Source organism: Haplochromis burtoni, unplaced genomic scaffold (assembly GCF_018398535.1).
Source record: "Haplochromis burtoni strain Fernald_Lab_line unplaced genomic scaffold, NCSU_Asbu1 Contig_423, whole genome shotgun sequence".
NCBI classification, from domain to species: domain Eukaryota; kingdom Metazoa; phylum Chordata; class Actinopteri; order Cichliformes; family Cichlidae; genus Haplochromis; species Haplochromis burtoni.
Window position 1 is genome coordinate 478,384 of NW_024582784.1, and position 10,766 is coordinate 489,149.

At 41.3% G+C, this 10,766-nt stretch overlaps 1 protein-coding gene across 1 annotated transcript in view; it reads right to left on the reverse strand.

The window, feature by feature from the left end:
* The window catches only part of cachd1 (cache domain containing 1), a 100,377-nt gene extending 90,165 nt beyond the window's left edge, over positions 1–10,212 (reverse strand). Inside the window, exon 1 of the mRNA XM_005945114.2 lies at positions 9,606–10,212. Coding sequence (XP_005945176.1) covers positions 9,606–9,854 — 249 coding nt within the window. The 5' untranslated portion in view covers positions 9,855–10,212. The remainder of the gene's footprint in view (positions 1–9,605) is intronic.
* Positions 10,213–10,766: the final 554 nt, after the last annotated feature.

The window sequence follows — 10,766 nt, forward strand, 5'->3', positions numbered from 1 at the left end:
GTGTGTGTGTGTGTGTGTGTGTGTGTGTGTGTGTGTGTGTGTGTGTGTGCGCGCGCGCATTTTGAGGGGGATGGGGACCATGTTGTCTGGGGGGCAGGGGGAGTGGGAGCTGGTCCCCGTATTCTCTTTGCCCTCCCAAATGGGCATTTTGCTCACTGCCCCCCTTTGCCTTCACCACAACCCCCACCCCTTTCCTTTCCCCTCTCTCTCTCTTATTCAGGCGGAGTTCATTTTGAGTCTCGCCCATTGTGGTGAATGAAGGGACTGACTTGCTAAAGGGTGGCCTGGGGTCCCCTGGCTCACACTGCCAGGTCATCTCCTGTTGGAGCTAACTAAGTAACACTGGCTGGAATCTAGAAAAAGAAAACACAAAGCTTGGATCACCAATAAAGATCCTCTCTTTCACACATGCACACACATTCATTGTGGCTTATGTGTGTGTGAGAGAATTAGTGTGTAGAAAAGAGAGGGCAGAGGGAGGGTGACGGCGAATGGGACATGAAGAGTGAGAGGGGTAACAGAGAAAGAGAGAATCATTAAGAAAAAGTGAGAATGAGCCGATTAAGCACAGCCTGTTAATTAGTTCTTATCACTAATAAGCAGAGGGCCGAGTTAGCTACTTTTGCTAAAAACCTGGAGCGCTGCGCAAGGACAGGATTTAGCTCAACACACAGGAGATAACGGCGTGGATAATTTCAGTTGTCAGGAAAGTTGATGATGAAACTATACAAATATTATATACATTTGGACCAAAAGTTACTGCTGGATTATTGTGGTCTCAATATCTAATGTATATCTCAGTGTTTTGTCACACGTACTGTGGTTAAATCAGAATAAATGGTTACACAATATTGTTACTATTTTCACTCAGTTTGGGAAAGCTCAGCTTTTTTAAGTGTTGCTTTAAAAAAAATATAAGCCCAGTCGATGCGTTTCCTACAGTAGATGTCAGTCTGCAATCCCTCCTAACAAAAAAAAGCGCTGACTGGCACAGAAGCCAAGCACTATAGACAGGATCAGCTCCAACAATTGAATCTTAGCCAACCAAAAGAAATACAGATTGAGTGCGTTCTCTGCTTAGAGATCCTTCTTTCTAACATGGGCCCAAAGCCGTTGCAAACTTGTGTACGCTAGAAGGCTTCGCTGACGAAAATAGTAGTTTTATCTTGCACAACACATGAGTTTCTGGTCTACCGCTGCCTCGACTGAGTGGTACGTTTGTGTTATTGTGTGCCTCAGATGTTTAGTGGGTTAGCTAGGATCCAAACTTACATTTGAAAAACACAAAAGTCTGTAGCTTTAGACCTACAAGGTAAAAATTGCGAGTGCGATGGATTTGAAAAGAGTTCTTTGTTTGTTTGTAGTTTGCACAAATCAACAAAGTGTGTTAACTGTTGCCACATGACATTGTAGCACTAAGTTCACGTATACCCTAGGGTTGTCATGACACTAGAATTGCAAAATCCGTGCTAATACCCAGTAAAGCAGTCCATACCATCTGATACCACGGGATAGAGTTTGACCCCATCCTCCAACAACAGAAGGAACGGCAAAGAAGTTGTTTCTTGAAAAAGCCAAGTTGTTCATTTTTAACAAATTTTCCCAAATTATAAGATAGATTTAACAAAATACACACTTAAAATCAAGTTTAGGTTTTATTCATTTATACAAATTTTTTTGATAAATTCACTTTAGATCATGAAGGTCAAATGATAGAACATATTAATAAACAGAGTACAACAAACAAGACCATACCTAACATCACTGTGAAAGTTTGAACTGGTCACTCCCTGTCACACTTTAAAACAGACCTCACAGCAAAAGAAGAAACTGATTTTAAGAAATTATTGTAAACGTAGAAAAGTTAAAGTTTATCATCTTGTCCACATCTGCCGGCAGCCTCTCTCTCATCCACTGGTCACACTGCTCTGCCTCAGTCTGCAGCTCTTTAGGTGTGAAAACCCCATCTGATTTGGCTGCTCTGCTCCGGACAAGTTTTCAAAACTCAGGACCATCTTCTCAGTTCAGCCATGTTTCTTCACTGCTCTGCACAGCCAGTAACATGTCCAGTTGTCCCCATGTCCATAATCTGCTCCGTCACAGCTCAATATTCCACCTGTTATTCATGTTTTATCCATCTACACTGAGCTCAGCTGCTATATTAATGGTAACAGATGGCTATTGTGTCCAATGTGACTATTGGGCAATTGCTAATAGATAAATAGTGAAACTAGTTAACATTCATATTTCAGGGCTATACTTCTTTATTTAAGAACATTTAGTTCATTGTTCTGTGAATAATGCCAGATGCTAGCTCTACCTGCAAGTGGCCCACTTAGCTTTATATCAGGTTAAACCGATAAGGACAGTATGTTTACAGCTTCCTAATCTAACTGCTTAACTTCAAAGCACTGCGACAGCAGCCAAGGAAACATTCCATCGAGATTCTTAACAGCAGCTTGGCATTTTAGGAGCAGGTCAGGAGAAAAAAAAGAAAAGAAAAAAAGAGTGTGCAACCAAAACAGTTACAAAAATGTACAGGCTTAAGAGAAAAAAACAAAACAAAACAAAAAAACACAGCAAAACCAATTTCAGTCAAAGCCAAACTGAGAGGCCCTCCTTTAACTAAGAAATGTGGAAAACGGATCAAAAAGCGGTGAGTTAAATGATCTGGCCACGACAGTACAGACAGATTTAAACCACAACAGCTGGTGCAGAAGGAGAAGAACATCAGTTTCATGCTTTGTCCTGACCGCTGTCCAACGGGAGCCAAGAGGCAGTGCAGCAGGCTGTACTTAAACTGGCTGAAAATGTAAAGGGATCTGACCGAAATGATGGAAAGCTGTATCATGTGAACGCTCTGGAAGAAAATATATTTCTTTCCATATAGCTCTTCCAACAGCCTTGCAGTCCAAAACGACTCAAACACAAAACAATCTACAATTTGTATTTACAAGTCAAATTTTAAAACCTGACATGGATAACTTAGAAAATGTCACTTAAAACATGTGGAAAATTTCTCTTTTATCTGCTGAAGGAAGAAAGTTTTCTATGCTCAACTTTTTGATACGCCAAGTACTCTGGTAGCCCATCATTGTCTAGTATGCAACTTACGCAAGTGTGATGTGGAAATGTGATGTACTAAAGCCTCTAGTGCATACACACTGAGAACAGACAGAAGATAAACTTTTGAAACCAAGAAATGTCCAAATCAGACTGTGGACACCTTTTTTTCTTTTGAGAAAAAAAAAGTGCGAATGGGAGTTTGTATGAATCTCAAGTTTCATCAGTGATCTTTCAGCCTAGTGCTGTTATGAAGACATTTTCTTAAAACTACCACACAGTCAAATTAGCACTGATCCAAAACCACAGGCTTTCATATTTGAGCACCATGCATATCTGCACAAATGTAACAACAGTCCACCCAACAATAGCTAGACAATAGGCATTCATTTAAAAGTCTGAACTAATAAACTAAAGTCAACATTCTAAATATTGTAAAATACAAAAAATAAAAATAAAAGAAGATGGCCTCCTTGGTCATAATCATATTAAACAGTAGACTCTGATAAGACCAATAGATGCCCTACCCAAGCTAAGAAACAATAAGAAAAAAAAAAAAGAGAGAGACAAAATTATTAAAAATGACCTCCTTAAATCCAGACAGCTTCTATCTGACAGTAATACCCAACTCCTAGTTTGATCCAAGAATTCTGGGGACCTCGCAGCGTTTGGTGTGTGCTCGGTTTAGAAGCCCGACACACTGTTCTCAAAGGCAGTTGGTTATAAAGGGTGCCTGAACCCCTCAGTGGCTGGAATTAGGCCCAAACACACAAGCAGCCATTGATTTAATAAAAACTCTTTACTCTATTCTCTCCTGCATTGTAACAGAAGTAACAATCGAGAGAGCTGGGCTGCTTCCCAGGATTTTGGACAGCCCAAGAATTTTGAAGACCAATGTGAAAGTCATCCCAAGTTTAAAACACTACAGACGTTGCTGTGGGACCTTGCAGCTGTTGGCAGAGAGCCCTGTTTTTTTCCAGCAAAATGAACAAAGGAAAACAAATTCTCAGTTTCGACTGAACAGTGCAACTTTCAAATTATAGAAGAAAAAAAAAAACACTCTTGCCAATAAATGTAGACAGCGTATAGCCTCGAATGTGCACGATGCTCATTTGCAATTCAGCAAGGATAAAAACAATAAAGAACAAAAAAAAAAACATTAAAGCTGCACACACTGCAAAACATTGCAGCTTGAAGTTATGAAGTATTCATGCATCTTCAGCAACTTGGGAGCAAGAATCTAACAACTATGTTTTAAAAGCAGGTAGTTTTAAAGCAACAGAAACTTTTCTGTGCAATAAAAGCTTGGGGGGAAAAAAAAGACACTGTTAAAATGGAAAAAGAACAGACAGTCCAGCACAGCCTCAGGGGGCTCATATACCAATGAGATGCATCACAATTTATGGTCAGAATGAAAAAAGAAGAAAAACTTCTGGCCTTGCTATTCAATTCAAGGTCGACTAATTCACAGCACTCCTGGCTCTATTAACCAAACACATAAAAAGAGATCGGAGGGAAAGGCAAACAGTGCATACCATTAATGGGATGAGGTTAGAATCCAATCAAGGTTAAACAAAGTAACCACATGTCACATTAACAGAGATCATTAAAAACCAGACAGGAAGACTTTTAACCCATTCCCCCATAAATCCAATGGTTGAGCCGCAAACACCCAAGAATTTTACTTTGCTTTTAACATTTGATCTTGTGCTTGTTGTTTCAATGTGGATACTTTCTTTCTGTAAAGTGTGGGAAAGCTTAAAGTTGTGGTCTTTAGATAATAAGGATATAGAACAATCTGAAGATTAGGCTGCGACAGTCCATCAATTCTCCCAAGCACTTTTCCAGTTCCACGGCCACAGGGGTACTGCAACCTATCCCTGTTGTCATGGGGCAAAAGGCAAAGCCCATCACTAGGCTAACACAAAATGACAACCATTCAAATTTACTCTGCTTCCACTACTTGAAATTCTGTCATTCGTATTTAGACCTTGGCCTACTAGGGTAGCAACAAGGCAAGACTCAATCCAAATTAGTATTCACTGTTTAGGAACCAAGAATGTACGTACCAACTCACGAACCAGTCTACATACAAGGTTAGAGCTGAGGCAACGAAAGATTTTCCTAGTTGTTCCTAGTAAAATGAATTAGTTTATACATTGGTTCACCTCTGCTGGCACCAAATAAAATATTAATTACAGAATATCGGTTTAAATATGTGAACTGCATTTTAATTAAGTGAGACAACTGGGTTAGTTCACATTTGCTGTGACGACTTTACGATCTAACCCTGCTCGGACTCACTCATTTAAATGCCAGATAGAAAGAACAACAAGAATGCTCAAGAGTTCATCAGAATAAAATTTTACTGCAACATCATGCAGAGCTCCTGTTTGAATACTGGCATAATAAACATAGTAAAGAGGGAGGAATGAATGAGACTGTTTCCATCAGTGAAACAGTCTCATATTTTGTCATTTGCAGAAGTACACTTACTGAAAGAGAAAACTTGGTCGCATTACATAACCTCTGTGCCCCGAAGAAAGGGAACTAAAAACAGTCCCATTATAGCTGCAACAAAGCAAGAGCAGAAACGTGCTGAAAAGACACTGAAAAGCTCATATTCCCATTAGATGAGGACTATTGAAAATAAAAAGTTCTATAAGACACCTCTTCTTTCATATAATCTGGGTTATAATCAGCTGAAAATGCTCTCAGACTACCAGGTTCCAATCTGAGCAGACAGGCTGCACAGTGGATCACAAATAAATCGTAATCATGTTGTTAATTGAATGATCTGCTTCAACATGCACACTTAGAGAAGGCTCAAAGTCAAAAGAGAGAGAGTGTGGATGGGGAATAGTAACAGTCCCAGATGAAGCAGTGGGCCTGTGAGGCTCATAGTAACCTTGACTGAGCACAGAGCCATGCAGGCAACGCAGTAAGAGGCAAGAAGGCTTTGAAGCTGTACTGCAGAGAGCCTAGCAGGAATTCTGATGTCCTGCTGTATATCCTCAAACCTTCCTCCTCCCCCACCCTGTCTCTGCAACTGATTCAATATAAAGTAAGGGAACGGGAACACAGGCCAATAAAAGAGAAAGAAGAGAAATGGGAGCAAGAAGATTAGAATAAAGGTAGATTGAGACCGAGAGAGACAGAGGAGTGCATGTTAAATCAAATCAAGCCAAGTCTAGGTTAAAGAAACCAACAAAGTGTCAATCTCAGCTCTGTTACCATTGGACTGATCCCAAACCAGAAAATAGCAGAGTGAAGACATTGCCAGAGCTACCCCAACACAAACCTTCACTACGCTATCAATATTCAATTAGGGGGCCAGGGATAAACAGACGAGCCAGCCTCAGGGGTTCAGCCTCAAACCATACTTTTGTGTGAGGATTGAGGCCCTTGAAACTAACACAGTGAAACTTCCTTTATAAATAAGCAGCCAAGAGTGCATACATGCTTCTCAACGTTAAAAGCAATCAGGCTATGTACGTTTAACATCTCTCTTTACTGCATGTTTACAAGTGATCAAGCCTGTTGCTCCACTTACTGGTCAAAAGTAGCTGCAGTCGTGTGTTTTGTAAGAAAAGAGATTGAATTTCCTATCGAGATCCAAAACTAAACTTGCCATCTTCAGCCTTCTGCTTAAGCCTGCAGGAAATCGAACATGAAAAGCTCTATGGGTATCTAAGACCTTCTCCTTTCACAATAAGCAGTCGTAATGTAGAAATCTTCATCATAAATTATTCAGGAAGATATGAAACGTCTCAAAAGGGAAGACTGTCATCAAGTTTCTGATTGATATGTCGCAAACCAGCAAAGTCTGACCCTACCTACAGTAGGGTTTCACCACTAAATCAAATACATATATATTTATATTTATATTAAGAGCAGACCTGTCAGTGTAAAGGCATCAGCTGTAAGCCCTCAAGTCCCCTGATGACTAAGTCAATGACAGAGTGAACAAGGCTAACCCAGTGACTCAAAAACACCGATGAGAGGCGAGCCTCAAATTACACATCTGCCAGAGAATGAGGGGTGGGGTGCAGAGGGGTACAATTACATTTTAAATGGGCATGCTGGGATGCTCACTTGATGGCAAAATCCTCAGATCTCATCTGAAAAGGCAGCACGTGAACTCAGCACATAGCTCAGTGGACAAAGAAACCTGAAGAACTCCTTTAAGAGATAATGAGGGCCAGCTGTGACTCAAGAAATTTAAGACTTTTAATGAAAATCAGTGATTCTGTTTGGATACAAACATATGTGGAAAAGATTGTTTTTCTTTTAAAGAGAGAAAGGGACAAAAAAAAATTAGCTGAACTGGCACATCTCTGAATTTCAATCAGGCACGATATGAGCAGCACAGCCGATGTCCTTTCGTGGACTGAAACAGACCCTTGCAGTTGTGTTTTCACTGGAAGACCACTCTGGCAAATCTGTGAAATGTGCCACTTCAATTGAAGTAAGTAAAAAAACAAAAAAAAGCTTCACGCCAAGTCAGATTTTCAGAGCTCTGCAACATCTTCATAGCTCAAAACCGTTTTCCCCTGACACGGGGGAAGGATGCCGACTGCTGAACACTTCATTTTGTACGCTGCTGTATGAATGCGAAATTAGTCACGAGAATCTAAGTGAGGCCGACAATAAGCTGAGATCATTTCGTATTAATTACATCTTTGTCACTGATGGAGGCGTTTTACTCTCGTTTGAGGGGAAAACAGCTATTAATTCAAAGTATTCACACCAACAGGAGCTGAAAACAAGAATTGCACAGGGAGAGGGGAAAGAAGTCAGAGAAAGGGAGAGCGATAATGATGGAAAGAACCAGAAACGGGGCGGCGAGAGCACAAACTGGAGCTCAGGGAGGGGATGAGCGGTGACAACAGCAGATCCGGTGGGATCAGAGGAAGCCCTCAAAGCCGACTCCCAAAGCTGGGATGAAGGCGGCTCAGTGTGGAAGCAGAGAAGATGAAACACCATTTGGGGCCGAGGCCCCCCCGCTGCTGCGCCTCTGTGTTCGGGGCCTGCGAGCTCCTCTGCCTCTGAAGTGCTAAACACCTCCTTCACACCCCTGGCACTGCACCCTCCTGCCATTTGGTGATTTAATGCAGCACTGCACGGATGGATGATTATCATATAGTGCATTTACTCGTCTACTGGGGCTGCAACAATGCAGTCATTCTCACTGATGACTCTGGCTTCTTTTTAGAGTCGAAGCATTTTTTGTTTGGTCACTATAATACTAAGAATGAGTCCCCAAAAATGCTCACTTCAGTATCACACAAGATGAACACAAATCTGCTTGCAAGATGGAGTGATTGAGTTTGGAATTTTTGAATGAAATGACTTCCACTCTCCAAAGAAAGATCTGTCTCTCATGTCCACCGACTCGCTGTTGAATGGGTTCATTTCGGCTGGTATCTCATGAGATCAAAACTCCAAAACATCTGCATCTTTATTTTGACTGTGACGCTTGCTTGGCGGACAACAAACACTGATCACGACCAAACTAATCCCTTATCTTGAAAGCAGTCGGCGGGGTGTCTTTAGAAGGCAATGAAGCACACAGCTAGAAGCACAAAATTGTGACAATTGCAGATTTCCTCCTTTTGGACCTGAATATTTTTGAAATTTCAATTTGTGGAGTTTTATTAATTAAATTATTAGACAAATCTACAAAAACAAATTCTAAAATTGCTAAAAAGATTGCTCATGAAGAAAACATGTATCAGTGGCAGCTTTAGGTGCAATCATTTGTGCTAGAACTGATGCTGAGAGAGTGTGTTTCTATCCACGTGAAATCCAGGCTGTTTGCGTTTAATCATAAACCATCACCAGCTCTTTCTGGGGGAAATATGATTTTCTGGATGAGCCCATATGCTGCAGCAGATTGACTTGCGGGAGATTATTTATCAACCAGGTAAAAGATAAACTCGAGTATGTGCACAATGACATGTGCTCAGGAGCACCCAGCGGGACAGAGGGCACTCATTTTTAAGAAATTATGACGTGCATTATGAAGGACACTTTGTCCCGTTTTTTGTTGGCATTTTCAGGTAGCATACACAAAAAACAAATACACACAGAGAGTGTAGTAATAATTGAAGGTATTGGAATTTAAATAAATTTCATTATTACTGGGACTACTTAAGAGCTTAAAAAAGAATAAAAGGGTAAAACGCCAGCCTTTCAGAATCTCAAACCTCCGGCGTGTTCATGTCCCAGATAAACGCGTCCCAACTTCAAAGAGCCTGTTGTTACACTGCAACATAGAAGCTTATTGTTTCGCAACACTTTTATTAACATCTCTGTCGACAAAGTATCTTTTCTGCGGTTATGAAAGTATTGTTGTTATTATTTTAGTTTTGCGCTGTGCAGGCCTGTTTTAGAGCTCCTGTTTGCGCCAGAAAAAAAAACATTAAAACCCGCTCCAACTCGCTCGATGTGACACGAGCGGAGGTTATCTGCTTTGCACCCAAACACATTCAGCGGTTCTTCAAACAACTTGGTGTCTTTTATTTGTTTTATTTAATTACCTGCATAGTGAAGACTCCCAGTTCCTGAGAGGACAGCTTTTTCATCTGTTCGGCCAAGACTTGCGCTTCTTCGAGGATGGAAAACTCCGTCTCGGCTCCGCAATATCCACTAGAAAGAGCCAAGCAGATTAACACGAAGCTCCGCGAAAAAGCCACGAAGCCTCCGCGCGAGCCAATGTGTTTATCCCGAAAAGCAGCGCGCGCGTTCGGTCTCAAAAACAGAGGTTTCTCCGCTGACCGCCTCGCCATGATGGTTGAGGGGGTTTACAAACTGGAGAAGCACGGAGTCAGAACGGGTGGTTTTGAGGGGGGGAACTTCAAGGGAAACTACTTTTACAACTTTGCAGCGTAGAGTACGTGTGCCCTTTCTCTCCGGTACAAGTCTCCAGAATTCCCAGCGACACAAATCATTGCACCTCCTTGAAATCCCTCCAGAGAAGAAAGCAAATCCATGCGGGGCAGGGAATATATTTATTCTTTCTTTTCTTCCCCCTTACGTTGTCGGTGTTCCCTCTCCGATCAGTGGCTCCAACTCCTGGAAGTCTGGCAAAGTGTGTGTGAGCCGGAGAGTTACCACAAAGGGGGTGAAAGTAGTAGGCGTGGAAACACCGAGGAGTCCTGCCGGCGCCTGGATCTGACGATCAATGGATCAGGCTTTCGCGATGCCTTCAGTAGCTTCGTGAAAAAGAACACCGCCGATGTGGAATAACCCTGTTTTATAAACAAATACGATGGGAAGAGTTTTTATTTCTCAGTCCCATTCCTTCAACGTGTGACAAAACAGGTTTATATTTACATATCAGTGGTACTTATAAATTACTGCTCAAAAACAGAGAAATCTCTTTAATTCGAGGTTCCACGAAAGCACCATCACGCCTTCAAAGATTTCTTACCAGTCACCAAAAAGGGAAGCGCCTATGGGGAGTTTCACAATGATTTATTATTTTTAACTCTGTATTTTATTTATAGACTTGAAAAAATAATTAATCTTTTAATGGTTTAATTTCAGCTAAAAGCTAATTTTATCGAAATAACCCAAATCACTGATTTAGGTTGAAAGGCCCTGCAGTGCAGTGTGAGACAGCGACCTTGTATCCATAGGGATGAAGCAGCTTGGATAACGTGCGTTTCTCTCTCTCTCTCTCTCTCTCTCTCTCTCTC